At 40.7% G+C, this 17,360-nt stretch overlaps 1 protein-coding gene across 1 annotated transcript in view; it reads left to right on the top strand.

Annotated features, from left to right (window-relative positions):
• Positions 1–2,255: 2,255 nt before the first annotated feature.
• The window catches only part of LOC132867410 (V-type proton ATPase subunit C 1-A), a 37,723-nt gene continuing 22,618 nt past the window's right edge, over positions 2,256–17,360 (top strand). The window contains exons 1-2 of the mRNA XM_060900306.1: positions 2,256–2,321; positions 13,278–13,418. Coding sequence (XP_060756289.1) covers positions 13,287–13,418 — 132 coding nt within the window. The 5' untranslated portion in view covers positions 2,256–2,321; positions 13,278–13,286. The remainder of the gene's footprint in view (positions 2,322–13,277; positions 13,419–17,360) is intronic.

The following is a 17,360-nucleotide window of genomic DNA, read 5'->3' as shown; positions in this document are numbered from 1 at the left end:
ATATTTATGGACCTAACTGTACCTAGTGACAATTTCTCATAGCCAGTTCACCTACTGGCATGGTTTTAGGAGGACGGAGGAAATCAGAGGAACCCTACAGGGAGAACATGGACAATTCCACATGGACATGAACATGAGCTCAGCATCAAACTGATGATGCTGTACCGGCGTATGAAGATACTATTTGGATTTATTTTTTACTACATTCTCATACAGATACAGTATAACACATGTCGTAACCTGTGAATCCAAGTTGTTGAGGAAGATTAAGAATGCGTAATGGTCTATTTGCTTAATCAATTAAGAAAGGCAACAAGAAGAGATAATCGGCTTTTCTTATTACCTTGCCGGGGGTGGAGTCCCCCAGGGGGCGAGGTGTTGTTTTCGGTGGGGTTTGTTTGTTTGTTGTTTGTTTGTTTCAGCCAATCAGAACACACTGTACTGCTCTCAGCCAATCAGAACACATCATACTGCTCTCAACCAACCAGAACACACCGTACTGATTGGCTGAGAGCAGTATGGTGTGCGAATGAGAAGCAGAATTAGTATTGGCCAAGTATGTTCACACACAAGGTCAAAATCAAGGTCAAGGTCACCAAAAAGGTCAAAATCATTTTTTTGCAATATCTTCCTTCATATTCATTATAAGTGCTAATGGGCGAGGTTTGTTTTGCCTGGCAACACTTGTTATTATTATTATAACTTTCTTATGATTTGAATACTAATCTACGTTTTGATTAATCCATCCATCCATTATCTGTAACCACTTATCCTGTGCAGGGTTGCGGGCAAGCTGGAGCCTATCCCAGCTGACTATGGGTGAGAGGCGGGGTACAGCCTGGACAAGTTGCCAGATCATCACAGGGCTGATACATAGAGACAAACAACCATTCACACTCACATTCACACCTACGGTCAATTTAGAGCCACCAATTAGCCTAACCCGCATGTCTTTGGGAGAAACCGGAGCACCCGGAGGAAACCCACACAGACACAGGGAGAACATGCAAACTCCACACAGAAAGGCCCCCACTGGCTGCTGGGCTCGAACTCAGGACCTTCTTGCTGTGAGGCAACAGTGCTAACCGCTACACCACCATGACGCCCGAGTTTTGATTAATTTGTTTTCATAATTTTTAATACATATAAAAACTAATATACATATGCTTATAACTGATTATTTGCTCATATCATTATTATTTTTATTATTAGAGCATTGAGACTGTGAAATGGGTGGCACGGTAGTGTAGTAGTTAGCACTGTCGCCTCACAGCAAGAAGGTTCTGGGTTCGAGCCCAGCGGTCGATGAGGGCCTTTCTCTGTAGAGTTTGCATGTTCTCCCCGTGTCCGCGTGGGTTTCCTCTGGGTGCTCCGGTTTCCCCCCACAGTCCAAAGACATGCAGGTTAGGTTAATTGGTGGCTCTAAATTGACCATAGGTGTGAATGGGAGCGTGAATGGTTGTTTGTCTCTATGTATCAGCCCTGCGATGATCTGGTGACTTGTCCAGGGGTGTACCTCACCTCTCGCCCATAGTCAGCTGGGATAGGCTCCAGCTTACCCGCGACCCTACAAAGGATTTTCGGATAATGGATGGATATTATTATTATTATAACTTTTTTTATGATTTGAATACTAATCTACTTTTTGATGAATTTGTTTTCATAATTTTTAATACATGTAAACACTAATATACATATGGTTTTGTTGTTATAATTATTTGCTCATATCATTATTATGTTTATTATTAGAGCATTGAGACTGTGGAATGCTTTGAAATAAATTATTATTATTATATTGAGCTCAGGGCGGCACGGTGGTGTAGTGGTTAGCGCTGTCGCCTCACAGCAAGAAGGTCCAGGTTCGAGCCCCGTGGCCGGCGAGGGCCTTTCTGTGCGAAGTTTGCATGTTCTCCCCGTGTCCGCGTGGGTTTCCTCCGGGTGCTCCGGTTTCCCCCACAGTCCAAAGACATGCAGGTTAGGTTAACTGGTGACTCTAAATTGACCGTAGGTGTGAATGTGAGTGTGAATGGTTGTCTGTGTCTATGTGTCAGCCCTGTGATGACCTGGCGACTTGTCCAGGGTGTACCCCGCCTTTCGCCCGTAGTCAGCTGGGATAGGCTCCAGCTTGCCTGCGACCCTGTAGAAGGATAAAGCGGCTAGAGATAATGAGATGAGATGAGATATTGAGCTCATGAATTATGCATGACTTCTTCAGTTCGTCCATTCCCGGAAAGAGTTAATTTTGATTTCCTTGCACGTGACGGTATCACGTGGCATAGGTCTCGTGAAGTGTTGTTGCTTTTTGACAACCGAGGCAGCAGGTAATTTAAGTTGCATTAAATTTAATTTTAAAAAAGGAACTGTTTGTTTATTTTTTTTTATTTATTTATCTTCTTTAATGATGTTGTATTATGGTGGTAATGCAGGTTGAGAGCGCAGTAAAGGTTTACCGCGGTGACAGAGCCCGCTAACCGGGTGCTAACTGGATGCTAACCAGCCGGCTAATTTCACTTGGTTAGCTGACTGACTTTGGGATAAAACTGACAGTGAGACTTTTCCATTCAGTAAATGTTTGTTTTATGTTGACTTTATATTACAGTCAGCTAGCAAGATAGGAATTACTCCATAAACTGCGCCTTTATGTGTTTGCATATAATAACAACTAACTGAGCTAGCATACACCTGGTAATGACATGTATTTGTACAGAGCTAGTCAGCATTAAAGCTAGATGCCCTTTCGATTTCATAAAACCGGTGAAATTTAATTCCCTCTGAAATTTGGTCATTGTAATATGTTTATTTCTGCAATATCTTAAAAAAAAACAACCCAGGCCATTCTGTGGCTGGGAAGTTATTCATTTTGAGGGGATTTAAGCAGAGAGAGAGAGAGAGAGAGAGAGGGGAAGTCCAGTGTGCGCATGCGCAAGTTTTCATTGACTGGGTACTGACCCAGTTACGTCATTTTGCCGCGAGACGAGGAGCTAATCATAACATTCGCATTGCAAGTTCAGTACTCATATATAACCGATCCAGTGGATCCTACACATCAAATGCTGGTTAATAGGTTTCCCCTGATCGTAAATATTGTACTTGGTGAATAACATGCTGCAATTGGTGGTGTAGTGGTTAGCACGGTCGCCTCACGGCAAGAAGGTTCCGGGTTCGAACCCAGCAGCTGGCGAGGGCCTTTCTGTTCGGAGTTTGCATGTTCTCCTCGTGTCTGCGTGGGTTTCCTCTGGGTGCTCCGGTTTCCCCCCCACAGTCCAAAGACATGCAGTTAGGTTAACGTGGGGTGGCCTTGGGCTGAAATGCCCTTGCTCCCCGGGCCCACTGCTCTGTGTGTGTGTGTGAGATCACTGCTTCAGATGGGTTAAATGCAGAGGATGAATTTCACTGTGCTTGAATGTGACAAATAAAGGTTTCTTCTTCTTCAGTTGGGGTGGCATGGTGGTGTCGTGGTTAGCACTGTCACCTCACAGCAAGAAGGTTCTGGGTTCAAGCCCAGCAGCCGGCGAGGGCCTTTCTATGTGGAGTTTGTATGTTGTCTGTGCGGGTTTCCTCCAGGTGCTCCGGTTTCCCTCATAGTTCAAAGACATGCGGTTATAATCATTATAATACATAGGGCCAAATTACTCAATTCTGATTGGTCAATCAAGGAGGGCTTTTTTTCCTTAACACGGGGCCGTATTTCTGAAATGCTATTGGCTTGTTTGTTGCTTGGTTACAGTTACAAAAATTAGCAAATTTTGTCAACAAAATGGCTTTTGTAAAGAAGTTCTAATAAAATTTTGTAAACCACTTTCAAAATCCTCGTGTCGTGTCGCCGTGTCATGATGAAAGACGCTTTAGAAACTGATTCAAACATGCAAGATGGTCTTGCACCCTGATTGGTTCAGAAAACGTGAATGACAAATGTTGTGAACTTGAATGGCTTCCGAAGTATGAATTTGGCCGTATGTTTCCTCGTAAAATTAAGGATCAATTTCACTCATGATTTCGAAGTTTTGAAATTGCCCGAGTTGCGATTTTCAGAACTTCGAAATCACTTGTGAAATTAATCCTTAATTTTACTCGGCCCCATACGATTACCTATACTACTACTACTACTACTAATAATAATAATATCCATCCAAGGCACCTAAGTCCCAACTGCTCCCTGGGCGCTGTTAGCATGGCTGCCCACTGCTCTAGGTATATATGTGTGTTCACTGCTTCAGATGGGTTAAATGCAGACAGGAATTTCACAAGCATGTGATGAATAAAGTTGTTAAACCATGTTTATTGGCACTGACCCATTTATGTAATTTTGCCGCAAGACGAGGAGCTAATCATAGCATTCGCATTGCTCAAGTTGTGACAGAAAATATAACCGATCCAATGGATCCTACACACCAAATGCTGGTTAGTAGGTTTCTCCCTATTGTAAATATTGTAATTAGTGAATAACATGCTGCAATTAACCCAAATATGCATCTTTTTGAGATGAACTTGTGCCTGGTCACTCATCTTGTTGAAGTCCGTTTTTCATTGAGTGTATTCTGGCCAATATTCATTAGTCATAATGAAAATTAAGTATTGATTTCACAATGTAAATATTATTCCTGTGCATTAGATAGTTTACATAGAAGGTCCTTTTTTATCATTGCAACGGTGAAGACTGCTGAGTGGAAATGTGTGTAATTGGACTATACACCTATATTGCACAACTTCTGGTGAACAACCTGTCTATTCACTATCAGACTGTGCAGTTTATTTCGTTGAGCAAGACAGTATACGATTCTTTTTCACTGTGGCAGCGGGAGTGTGGTCAAGCACCGGTTTGTGAATGGAGAGGGAGGCAGAGGAAGGTGGTGTGTGTGTGAGAGAAGGAGCAGGGATTGAGCATCTCTTCCCCTGGCTGAAATCACATCAGTACAGTGGCACACAGTTTATTCTGAAACTGCTGAAAAGCGTGTTTTGTGTTAAGTGACAGTTAAAAAATAAAAACGGAAGTGGCATTGATCCCTCCTGCCTGTTACATTAATCGTTTTGATTTTTGTGTTTGCTCATGTTTTTGCCAAACGTAGTGATCATAACTAATAGTTTTGGGAATACAAACCCTCCTCTGCCTTTGTAATGCCACTAATAGACTTTCCTAAACTCGACTTTAGTATAACCTCGTGAAGTTCCTGTATAACCCACCCATTTCAGACATGAGCCCAAGGAGAGAAAAAAAATCTCTAAAGTTTGATTGAAGGAGTGATAGGATATATATTATATCCGATCGCTGATATTTATTACTTTGGTCCTGCATTTCCTTTCCTTTGCAGTTCCTTTTACCACAAGTGTCCAAAGCATTTACTGATGTTTGTGTTTTTACTTTTGTAGTAGTTTTAAATCAATGAAGCGAATGTTAATGGGATTTATCAAGATAGGGAGAGAAGAAAAAAAAAAACAACCTAAGCTAGCTTTGTTGCTGAGAATGTAGGTTTGAAGCTCTGTGGGCTGTAATCAATATAGTTAACTCATCACGTCATCTAAACTGACTAAGGATCAGTCAAGTTTAAGCTGACATGGGTGATAAACTATTTTACACACGCTACATAGTCTGCTAGAGCCTTCTAGTAAAGCAAATGTACTGCACTTGAATTGACCAGAATGGAGGAGATTACTGGTTAGTGACCAGTAGGTTGTGAGTTCGAATCCCTTGAGTAAGCTTTTGAAATATTATAAATACAATACACCTTTATTAATTCTCCTAAATGGGTTTTTCAGAATTAATTTACATGAAGCTTAATGTTAAAATATATATTTAAAAAAACCTACATCCTTAATTACAATAATAATAGATAAAATTATATAATACTAGAATAAATATATGCAAATATAAAAATTAAAATCAGCGTCTTTTCAGCTCTTGTCTTACTTGCCTCTTGAAGGAAGCGAGTGTTGTCGCATTCCTTACTTCCGGTGATAATTGATTAAAAGAATTTACAGCTCTGTAGAAAAAAGCGTGCCGCACTATTGCAGTGCGGCACTTAGGTACGTTTAAGAGATCCTTACGTCTGATATTATACCTATGAACATCAGAACGTTTAGTAAGCCTTGTACTTAAATAGTTAGGTGCCAAGTTATTTAAACATTTATAAACCATAGTAACATCACGGAGGCGTAGCATATTATCTACAGTCAGCCAACCAAGCTCATTTAGTATAGGAGAGATGTGATCGTATTTTCTAGTATTAGTAAATATTCGTGCAGCAAAGTTTTGCACAAGTTGCAGCTTGTGGATATTCTGTTTAAACGTTCCAAACCGAACAGTAGAACAGTACATTAATTTGCTAAAAACAACAGAGTTCAAAATTACATACAAAACTTCCTTGGAGAATAAATAATGAACGAACCCTACTTATTTGACATAGACTAGACAAGAGTGATGAAAACAGTGCAGAAATATGATCAGTAAAAGTCAAACTGGAATCCAGTATAACACCCAGATCTCTTGCGGATAATACGGATGTTAACTGTTTGCCCAGGAAGGGTAGTGTGACATCAGATAGCTGGGATGCAAGTTGACTCACTCCAAACAACACAAGCTTGGTCTTGTCGGGATTAATCAGAAGATGGTTTACACAGCACCAACCTGCCACAAGAAGAAGGTCTTCAGCTACCTGGCCGAGGCATATGTCAAGGTCTTTAGTTGAAAAGGACAAGTAGATCTTGGTATCATCAACATACGACTCAATGTGACTAAACTTGATTACTTTGTGTAAATCGTTCAAATACACGTCAAACAGCATGGGCCCTAAAACTGAACCCTGAGGTACTCCATGTGTTCTTGTAAGAGGTTCTGATGAGGATGTCCCAACTCGAGTACGTTGTTCTCTGTCCCTTAAATAGCTGTTAAACAGTGGAGAGCCCTATCAGAAGTGCCCAAGCTTTGCAATTTACTAAGTAGTGTTGAATGACACAAACTGTCAAAAGCCTTGCTCAGGTCAATAAGCACCATCGCAGTGATTTGCTTGTTGTCCATGGCTTGGAAAATATGATCAGTAACTAACAAACTTAATGTTTTGGTTGAATGAAACTTCCGATTGCCACTCTGATGTGGCGAGAGACGATTATTCCGGGTCAGGTAGTCATCGAATTGACGCGTTGCAATCCGCTCAGCAACTTTAGAGAGGACTTGTAATAGGGAAATAGGCCGGTTGTTACCTGGTACTTCACGATCTCCATCCTTGAGGTGAGGAACCACTTCAGGCCCCTGGAAAGGTGGAACTTAAGAATGAATGGTTAATGATATCAGTTAATGTGGGCAGGATGTGATCAAGACAGTCCTTAACTACTGAAATGGGCACTTTATCATACCCCGGGGACTTATTTGATGGCATGGTCATAATCGCCTCTCGTACATGCGCACTAGAGACAGGTTTAAATTCAAACAGGTCGTCATCTGCAACAACAGTTGCCAATAAATGAAGTCCTGGGAGGTAAATGCAACTGTTGAAGTGTTTGAAGTCATGAAAAAGCTATTGGTAACTTGAGAATGACTGATTGCAGTGATGTTGCTAATGCCGGGATCAGATTACATGAATTCAGCCCGATTTTGAAAGGACGAACAAGCCTTGTAGTGTAACTTAATCGAAGAAAAGTGATGTGGCATCTGGGACGACCTATGACACCCTAATGAAAAGTCTAGCATGTGAGAAATTGTTGTATTATCCTCACATAGTTTAACAGTGCCTATAAATCGTTCCTTGATAGCCATGATTGACAATCTCTTGACCCTCCTCCTGGACGACATGCATGGACGTGAACGATGATTGGTCGGGGTCAATCTTGTAGTGTTGCCAGTCTTCTGACCAAGACACAACAATCTATGGCAGTCTGATTGCCTAAACCTAGCATGGTGACCATTGTGAAAGACAAAAATGTTGTGTAGTCTGTCGTCAGATCCAGACATTACACAAAACTGTTAAGTATTGAATACAATAGGAAGTCATGATGGAAACAAGACAGAAATATCAAAAATGGCAGCTTTTATAAATATAGTGCAATTTTGTCAGAACACTGATTTTAGGGCTCTTGCCATTTCACTAGATGCTGAGAAAGCGTTCGATCGAGTGGAGTGGGGATACCTACAGTATTTGATGTCTTGGACAGGTTTGGTTTGGGATCTGAATTTGTTAAATGGGTCAAACTGTTATACGGGGCTCCAGCTGTGAGGGTATTAGTGAATGGTTCTGCCTCTGATACTTTTCCTTTGGGCAGAGGGATGTGCCAGGGGTGTCCCCTTTCCCATTTATTGTTTGCGCTCGCACTGGAGCCGTTGGCGGAAGCTGTAAGAACCCATCCTGGGCTCTCTGGGGTAACCCTGGGAGATACAGTACTGAATACAGAATCTTGCTTTATGCGGATGACGTGTTATTGTTTGTTACTCAGCCAGAAACATCTATTCCTACGCTGATATCCATTATTAATACATTTGGCCTTTTTTCGGGGTATAAAATTAATTATGACAAATCGGAAGCCTTGCCTCTCGGTGATCGGGGGAGATGGGACATTCCTGTTCGTTTTCCTTTCAGGTGGTCGACCACAGGTCTTATATATTTGGGTATTAAGGTGTCTGCAGATACAACAGAGCTGTACAGGTTGAACTTTAAGGCAATTGTGGCCTCAATCAAAAATGACCTTAATAGGTGGTTCGACCTCCCATTATCTTGGATAGGCAGAATAAGTTTAATTAAAATGAATGTCCTTCCCAGAATACTTTATCCTATGCAAATGCTGCCACCCAGTATTAACAGAAAAACGTTTTTAGAGATTGAGGGACATGTCTTTCTAAATTTATATGGCACGGGAAGAAATCTAGGCTAAGGATAAAGATTTTACAACTACCTGCAGATGAAGGGGGTCAGGCACTTCCTAAGCTTCTCTACTATAACTGGGCTTGTCATGCACGAATAATTTCAGGTTGGTTACATTCCTTTTTACATCAAGGCAAGCCTCTTGTAGATACCTGGTGTTGTGGCCCTTTCTCTTTTTAGTCTTTTATCAATTGATTTAGCCCAACTTCCACTGGGGGTCCGGAATAACTATATTGATGTGCACACTCAAGACTTGGTATAATATTGCTGCTCACATTGGAAGAAGAGGTTTTTCGAGTGCACTGCAGCCTCTAGTTAGGAATAAGGCTTTCCCTCCAGGTATCGGCATTGGTATATTTGATGATTGGCATTCTAAAAATGTAAGATTTGTCTGTGATCTGTTTGAAAGGGGTAATCTTATGTCCTTTAAACAAATTCAAACCAAGTCAGGGTTTCCCATACATAGACCATTGTGTGGCGCAGCGCCACACAATGGATTCCTATCGCCACACAATCAGACTCGCGATTTTGGAAAAAAAAAATTCCATTGCGTATCGTTCCGTTCATTCATAGTGCTCTTTCTTCTCGTTCACGTGCGCGCCCCCCCCCCCCCCCACACACACACACAGAGACGGAGAGGTGTGTACACAGGCCTGCCGTTGCGCATATACCCGGACTGCAAGTAGGCCTGTTAGGCAAATTAAAAATAACGCAGCCTTCCCGATTCGCCTTCCGACCCCTTATTTTAAAAGGTAGCCTACGTCGTGCTCGTGATGAGCTTTATCATAGCCTTCTTGGCTTACGTGAAACGGACATCCCTGAGTCAGGCTATAAACCAATTTTGATGCATACAGTAGCAGCTTGACGCGAGGAACTGGCCTTATTGCATTATCCCGTTTATCCCACTTCAGCATTCATGCAAGTTATTAATAATGGCTTGACATTCACAATAAATAAGGATTTCCCACTAGCCTAAATAAAAGGTTGTTATACTCGCAGAGATGCCTAGTTGATGCTATCTATTTTATTATTCTTTTGTTGTTACTTTATTTATTTCATTTTAGTATTCGTTGAGGTAAGTGTTGAGTTCAATATTTAAAATAAAAACCTCCAGCTTGTTTTTTGCAATTTATTCCTTGAATGTCAACTAAAGAATGATTGAAAGATTGCTACCAAAAAGGCAAAAAACTAAGGTAAAAACTAAACTTTAACTTCAATTTTGGTGAGTAATTTTCATAAATTTAAAAGACAGGTTTTCCACCAACATCAAGCCCAGCAAACGAATGGCCTGCCCTGTAATGTAAAGTTGGGTTGAGGAATGAAACCAGGCAGGGTTCTGGTAAAAATTGTTTTAGCTGTTTTCTCTTAAAGAACTTAAAAGAATTTAGATTGAACTGAATAATCTCAAATGCTTCTTGTAGCTTTAAAATAGTCCCAGCAGGTGACTCTGAAGAAAAATGAATGAATGAATGAATCCTTTATTATCACTGTTGCCAGTGAAATTGACCACCAACCTGTCCTTACAGAGGGGGAACAGGACAGGAAGACAGGGATAAAAGAAAAGGAAACACAACATGAGGAGCGATAAGGAAAAAAAGAACCCCCCCCCCACTATGCTCCTGTCAGGAGTACAGTGTGGGAACATTTAAAAAACCTTTGCACACAATAACACAAGTACACTTTAAACACGGGACTTGAGGGGGGGAAAGGGGGGAAAAGAGGGGGCAATCAGGGGTGGGGGTTGGGGGGAGGGAAGGAGGTAGAGGTAACCCAGCGCAAGCAAGCAGCCGTCCGCTCCTGCAGCCATGAAGGCGCTGGTCACGCACCCGCTTGTCACACTGGGGATGAAAATGGCGACCGCGGAAAGTTGGAGAAGGAATGCGAGGAATGCGAGAGCGTCTCCCAGCAGTGACCTTCAGGGGGAAATGTTGCCTCAGCAACGGCCTGAACCGAGGCCAGGCCGGTGCTGTCTCGGGGAGCTGAATGTCGATAAGATATAAATTGTTTGGTCTTTCCAGACACAGTCTTTGCACGTCCACCCCGCTCGTCCATATCTGTCCATTCCGTCCATTCTGTTCAAATTGGTCTCCGAGAAACTTATTCCTTGCAAAGCCGAAAGTTTCTCCAAGATAACAACCATATTGTGGTTCAAGTTCTGAAAATCCACAGTCTGAGTGCCAACAGCTTTGCCCACTGCTCCAATCATATCGGGCAGCTTTGTGGGGCTTTGAATAGCTGTTTGAACACCGCCCGCTGTAAACACTTTGCATACACCCCAATGACCGACTCCACCGACCACCACGACACCACCGCGCACGATTCCCTCATCGGCACAGTGGAGCACCACAAATTGCTACCTGGTCTGTGGGAAACACTGCAAGTACAGTATACCACAGAAACACTTCTTTAGGTTTCTGCAAGTGAGACATTTTGTAAATTCTCTTAAATTTCCAGACAACCAACCTGTTTTAAATCTGATTGAAAGCTTTCTTCTTAAATATAATGAGGACGTATTCACTAAAATTAAATTCATTTCTCTCTTTTATGGAAAATTACAATCTTTGAATTGTATTACAACAGGGTTCGGTGGGAAACAGACTTTGAGGTTGAGCTTAACGCAGAAGCATGGTCAAAAGCGTTTAAATCTGCTAAGAAAATGTTTACATGTAACAGACTCCGGGAAAGCCAATACAGAATTTTACACAGACTGCAGCGCACCCCAGAGTTTTTAAATAAAATTCACCCCAGATTTCTCCTCTCTGTGTAAAGTGCAATACGGATGTGGGGACTTACTACCACTGCATATGGCAATGTCCTTTAGTTGCTAGATTTTGGAAAAACATTGCTATAGAACTTTGCTCAGTATTTCACCAGACAATCCCACTGAACCCTGTGCTGTTTGTTCTGGGACTGTCTGTGGAGGGGTTTTCTTTATCATCAAGACAAATGATGTTAGTGTGTAAACTTTTACATATGGCAAGGCGGTGTATATTGTTTCAGTGGATTCAGGCGCAGCGCCCTTCTGTTACACAGTGGTACAGAGAAACATTCAGGGTGTGTCCGATGGAGCGCCGGTAACTGTGATGCTTTCTACAGGATATGTCAGCCTTTGCTTGATCACCTGCTGAGTGAGCTTGCCGAGATATTACAGAAAGGGGGATCAAATTTTGTTTTTAAACATAATTGATGTATAACGGGGTCTTTTGTGTAAAAAATGTTTATGCTGTGTATTTATAACCCATGGACCTGTGTTTTCTTCTGGACAATACTGTATTTTGCTCTGGACTTGGTGGTGTTGGACTGTTGTTTGTTTTGTTTCTAAAAAAGACAATAAATTATTGTTTAAAAAAAACAACTCTAATTTCCGCATCTATCTATCCTTTGCGTCTTTCTGACTAAGATTATCCAAGTAATCCGGTAGTAAAGCTTTTTTTAGCTGTAGTTTTCTTCGGACTACAGACGTCTGACATCTTCAATATCGCTTGTCTTCAGTATGCAAACAAAGTTTGCTTGTCCCCCAGGACAATGGTTGCTAACATAAGTGAGACATGGGTCTTTTGCACGACAGCAATCAATCAGGGAGCGCGAAAGGCTAACACGTGCTTCTTCTAAGCTATTTGAAGCCAGTCTTATCTTTTCAAATGGCTTAGCACAATTAAACGAAAGCACAATCTTGAGCTGAGAGAGACTATGCCATCCCCCTCTACCCAGACAACATGGATAGCTGTGGCATCATCAGGAATCGAACTTGTGATCTCCTGATCATTGGGCAAATATGTTTCTGTTGCACCACTTGGAAGTCCAAACATACCGTAATACTTTTTGATAATGATGAGTTGTGATTATTATTTTTTTTTGTCCTGTAATTAAATTACTACAAGGAGTGTTGCTGTAGCGTACGTGTAATTACCATAAACGAGCTTGTCCACACATTTCCTTGTTCTGAGAGAAGAATACTCCAAGCTCACTTCTCATAGAAGCCCAAAGGGCATGTATTTTAACCCGTTTAAACCTATTATTTTGTATATAGATGCAATATCAGTCAAAGTCCCTTCCCATGCCATGTGGTGCATAGGGCGGCGCCGATCTCCATTTCCGTAGCCCTCGGCTTCTCGCCTATTACGTAGCTAGGGTTACAGTGGGGGGCTAGTCCTCTGATAACCGCAAGAGTTTGACTCCCCATTCAAATCTGTATTGCAGCGTGCCTTGCCAGACGGCAGTAGGTATTATTTTTATGATTGTCTTTGGTATGACCCGACCGCTAGTAGAACTCACGATCGAGAGGCGGACACGCTAACCACTAAGCCAACTTGCAGTATAGATGCAATATAGTGATTTGTAAAACCTCCATCGAGTAAGACTGCATGCATGTCCTGTCGGATTTGGTACGTAATATAATAAAAGTGACCTCTTGCTGTTTTCCTGCCTCAGTGTTCAGTCATGACGGAGTTCTGGTTGATCTCGGCTCCTGGAGAGAAAACCTGCCAGCAGACGTGGGACAAGCTGATGGTGGCCACCACTCGCACCAACAACCTGTCCACTAACAACAAGTTCAACATCCCGGACCTCAAGGTTCTGACATTTTTAAATATGTATTTATCTTAATTTCACATTTGGTGTATCATTGGAATGTATCGTGAGCCATTTTCATCCGTGGTATTGAGATTCGTTAGATATTTATTCCTTTGTCAGACGGAACTGTTTGCTAATTTTGTGTAATTCCCATCTGAGGAAATTCAGGACTTCTCCCTTTTGAGTAAACTGCGAATCCTTTCAGTTCCTCTTCCGTGAGTGTTAAGACCGTGACTTGTGTGAATGAATCTGACTGTTCGCACTTCTTCTTCTCTTTGAGTTTCAAGTTGAACAACTTTCACAAAGGCGAATGTGTTTTATTGGTTTGAGTACAAGGGCAAATACAGCCCCAGTTACATACCGTATAACGGCGCCCAAATTACGGGCTTGTCAAAAGGCCCAAAATAGAACATACGAAAATCACCCAAATTAGAAGAAAAAATCCTGTTTCATAAGGGTTGAGAACCCAAAATATTTTTAAATTATCGTTAAATGTCATTTTTTGGCATATATATTTCAATTTGTTGTTCAGTCGCTTCATAACATGAAATGCGTCTAGCGATTACCGTAAACCGTGTCCGAGTCTCTGACATCTGAATGTCGTAAAATATACTTCCTTTGTTTATGTTGTGAAATTCTCAACGATTCATGATGACACGTGGCTGTCGGTTTGTGATACTGTTGATAGTATAGACACGTCATGCCGGGTCGTGGTAGACCTAAGACAACTGGTAAATTGCATAATAAGAACAGCAGTTCATATATTCATGGAAAACGCACAATCGATGGCATTATTAAGTCTACAGGCGGGGGAATGGGGAGGTTTATAAATAAGTTTTACGGTATGTGTTTGTTGCTAGAAAATATCTTGCACACAAATTTCTCTGTAGAAAATGATTTAATTCGAAGAGTAATAACTTTGTGTTGTTGAATGACTGTTATACTAATTTACTAATTATACTACTGGACCTATTATTAATATATGTAAAGACATACTACAAACTATTTTATGTGATTATATTATATATTGATATCTTGTTTTATTTTAATTGATATATTGTTGAATTGACATATTCTAGCTTTTTCGATATGTATCAATAGCTTAATTTAGACCAGGGCTTTGAACCAGAATTTTTTTCCTATTGGTTCGTTCCGAACAGAAACGGAATTTTAACGTTTCCGGTTTTGGGTTCCACCATTAAATAGACGTTCCCGAACCGGTTAGAACAAAAAAATTTCGTTCCTGGAACGGTTAATTACGTTCCCTGTCAGCTGTTTAACAAATGGCTATAAAATTATGTCTTTGTCTCATCCAGCTTAAGCCAAATGTAGGCTAATTCTATTACAACCTTCATTAAATAAGACAAGAAATAATTCAAAACAATTATTATTTCAAATGTTGGCGATTTGGATTCTCAGTATGTCTTCCCATCTACACAAACAGAAAAAGTGCCAAAAATGAAAGATAATTTGTTTAGTGTGTTACCAAAGGCTAGTCAGGCCCTATGCATTGATAGGCTAACAGAGGTTAACGTCATTTAATGTTCGCGAGCCTCTCATTAACGTGGACAAATATATTGATATCGTGTTTGAAATTGACGTTTTTGAATAACGATAGACTGCAATATTTACCTCTTATTTCAGATGTAGACGTGTGATAGTAGTCCACCCTCCCGCTCTCTCCATTCAGTCAGCGAACGTCACACAGGAAGTGAACCCCAGTGGGTCATAGAAACTTGCACAGGAGAAGAATGACTTTTTTTTTATTTGTAGGCTACGGAAACTTTGAGGAACGAAATAAAAACCGGTATTAACCGGTTACCATTATTTTTAATAAGCGATTCTGTTCCGGAACATAAAAAATAATAAAGTTTCTGGTTTCGTTTCTGTTCCATGTGAAATAGAAAAAGTTCCCGGTTTTCGTTTTCGTTCCTTGAACCGGTTCAAAGCCCTGATTTAGACAGATACATATGTCATATTTTTGATATTTTGATTGTTCTAGATCATTATTGTTTCACTGTTTGAGATTTTAAAGTTCTCTGCTGCCCATACTCTTGTGCAAATAGACTGATATTACATATTGTTTCTCATTTTTCATGCATATAAAAAATTCATGAACTATTTTTATCTTTATTTATTCAGAATGTTGGAGAAAACTTTTGACTTTTTAGATACAGCACTACTTTATACTTACACATGGATTATGTAATTTCTATTATTTTTATTGCTCGATATATTTATAATTGGTTAAAAAAATTACTAAAAATGATGCGTCAAAAATTTTCGGCACGCTACGCACGAAAATAGTGTAAAAAAAAATTTAGGCTTGCTACGCTCGCCATGGTGCCCAAATTAAAAACCTGTCTTTGCCCCTGGAGTAAGATGAAGGACGACCCAGTGTTTACGTGTGTAGAGATTCAGCCATGGTGGTGTGTGGTTGCGCCCCACCCTTTTTTTTTTTTTTTTCTCTTCAGTAATTTAACATAGTCTGGTAAAGTTTACAGAAACATCTTTATCTTTACTAAAGAGTAAAATATTGGCACCCTTTTCTTGGTTGTGATGTTGAACATCTTTTAGTTTGTAACAGTTAAGGGCATCAGTATCAGAGGTGACTCCTCTAAGACGACAAAGGAAGCCCAGCTTCCTGTAAAATGTCACGAAAAAGTTTGTCTGTTAAATATGTATTTACACGACTTAACTTTCTTATTCCAAATCGATATTTTGTGCGAGAAAGCGCTCAATTTTACAGCGAGTTTGTCCAGCAGTTATTTCTTACTGGTGGTCATAACATAATAACGTGAGTTTTCTCCATAGAAGCCTGCGGAAGCACGACCCATTGAAAACCCACTGATGCTCAGCGTCTCTGTAGTTTAATGCCACTATCGGATATGCTTTGATCTCTGTGCAGCAAAGCTCGACATTTATTGGACAACATGCTTTTAAAACGTAATTTCCGGACCCCTGGCTTCACTGGAGGTCTACGGAGAGTCGCTGACAGTAAGGCAGGACTGGACGCTGGGCTTCTGTATGATGATGGGAGGAACTCTGAAATCTCTTTTTGAATGTCGTGACTGACAGCGTTTTAAAATGATAGGAACCAGACTCAAAAGGGAACCCATCCTCATTTGGGTGATAACAGACAACGTGATTATCAAGTCGAGTTTATTTGTATAGCGCTTTTAACAGTAGACATTGTCGCAAAGCAGCTTTACAGAATTTGAATAGCTTTAAACATGAGCTAATTTTTATCCCTAATCTATCGCAAGCCTGTGGCGACGGTGGCAAGGAAAAACTTCCTCAGACGACATGAGGAAGAAACCTCGAGAGGAACCAGACTCAAAAGGGAACCCATCCTCATTTGGGTGATAACAGACAATGTGATTATAACATTAACAGTTTTAACATGAAGTCAGGTTGATGTTATAAACTCTTCACTGATGGAAACTTGAGTGCAAAACTGTTCATGACAACTGCAGTCCTAAAGTTAGCAAGTTATGTCGCATCAATCAGAGGGATTCAAGCTCAGTCCATTATGTGGTGTGTTGGCAAGTGAAGTCATCAGACTAGCTGCTGCTCATTCTCGTTCTTTTCCTACCAATATACAGTTCCTATTTCCATTTCTATGTACTGTAAATAAAATCGTAAATATAGAGTTTGAGAGTTTTTATTTGCTTTCGTTTCGGTTTAGTAAAGGCTGTTTATTTTAAGAGGAAATCTAGCTAGCTGTTAGCTATGCAAAACGGCAAACGTTGCTAATGTTGTCGACCTGATTTTGGAGAAGACATTTGATGCACTTCCTTATGAGGAGAGGCTCAGAATTAAACAACAAGGCAGCTCAATGCTCAAGATGCATTTAATTCAAAAGTCCGGGAGATACAATCGCTCATTTCAGCTGTCTTGGTAGGACAAAGTAAACTGGTTCACTGGGAGCGCTTTTGACCA

This window comes from Neoarius graeffei, chromosome 19 (assembly GCF_027579695.1).
Source record: "Neoarius graeffei isolate fNeoGra1 chromosome 19, fNeoGra1.pri, whole genome shotgun sequence".
NCBI lineage: Eukaryota > Metazoa > Chordata > Actinopteri > Siluriformes > Ariidae > Neoarius > Neoarius graeffei.
Note: the sequence above shows the minus strand (reverse complement) of the source record. Positions and strands in the feature narration are given on the sequence as shown.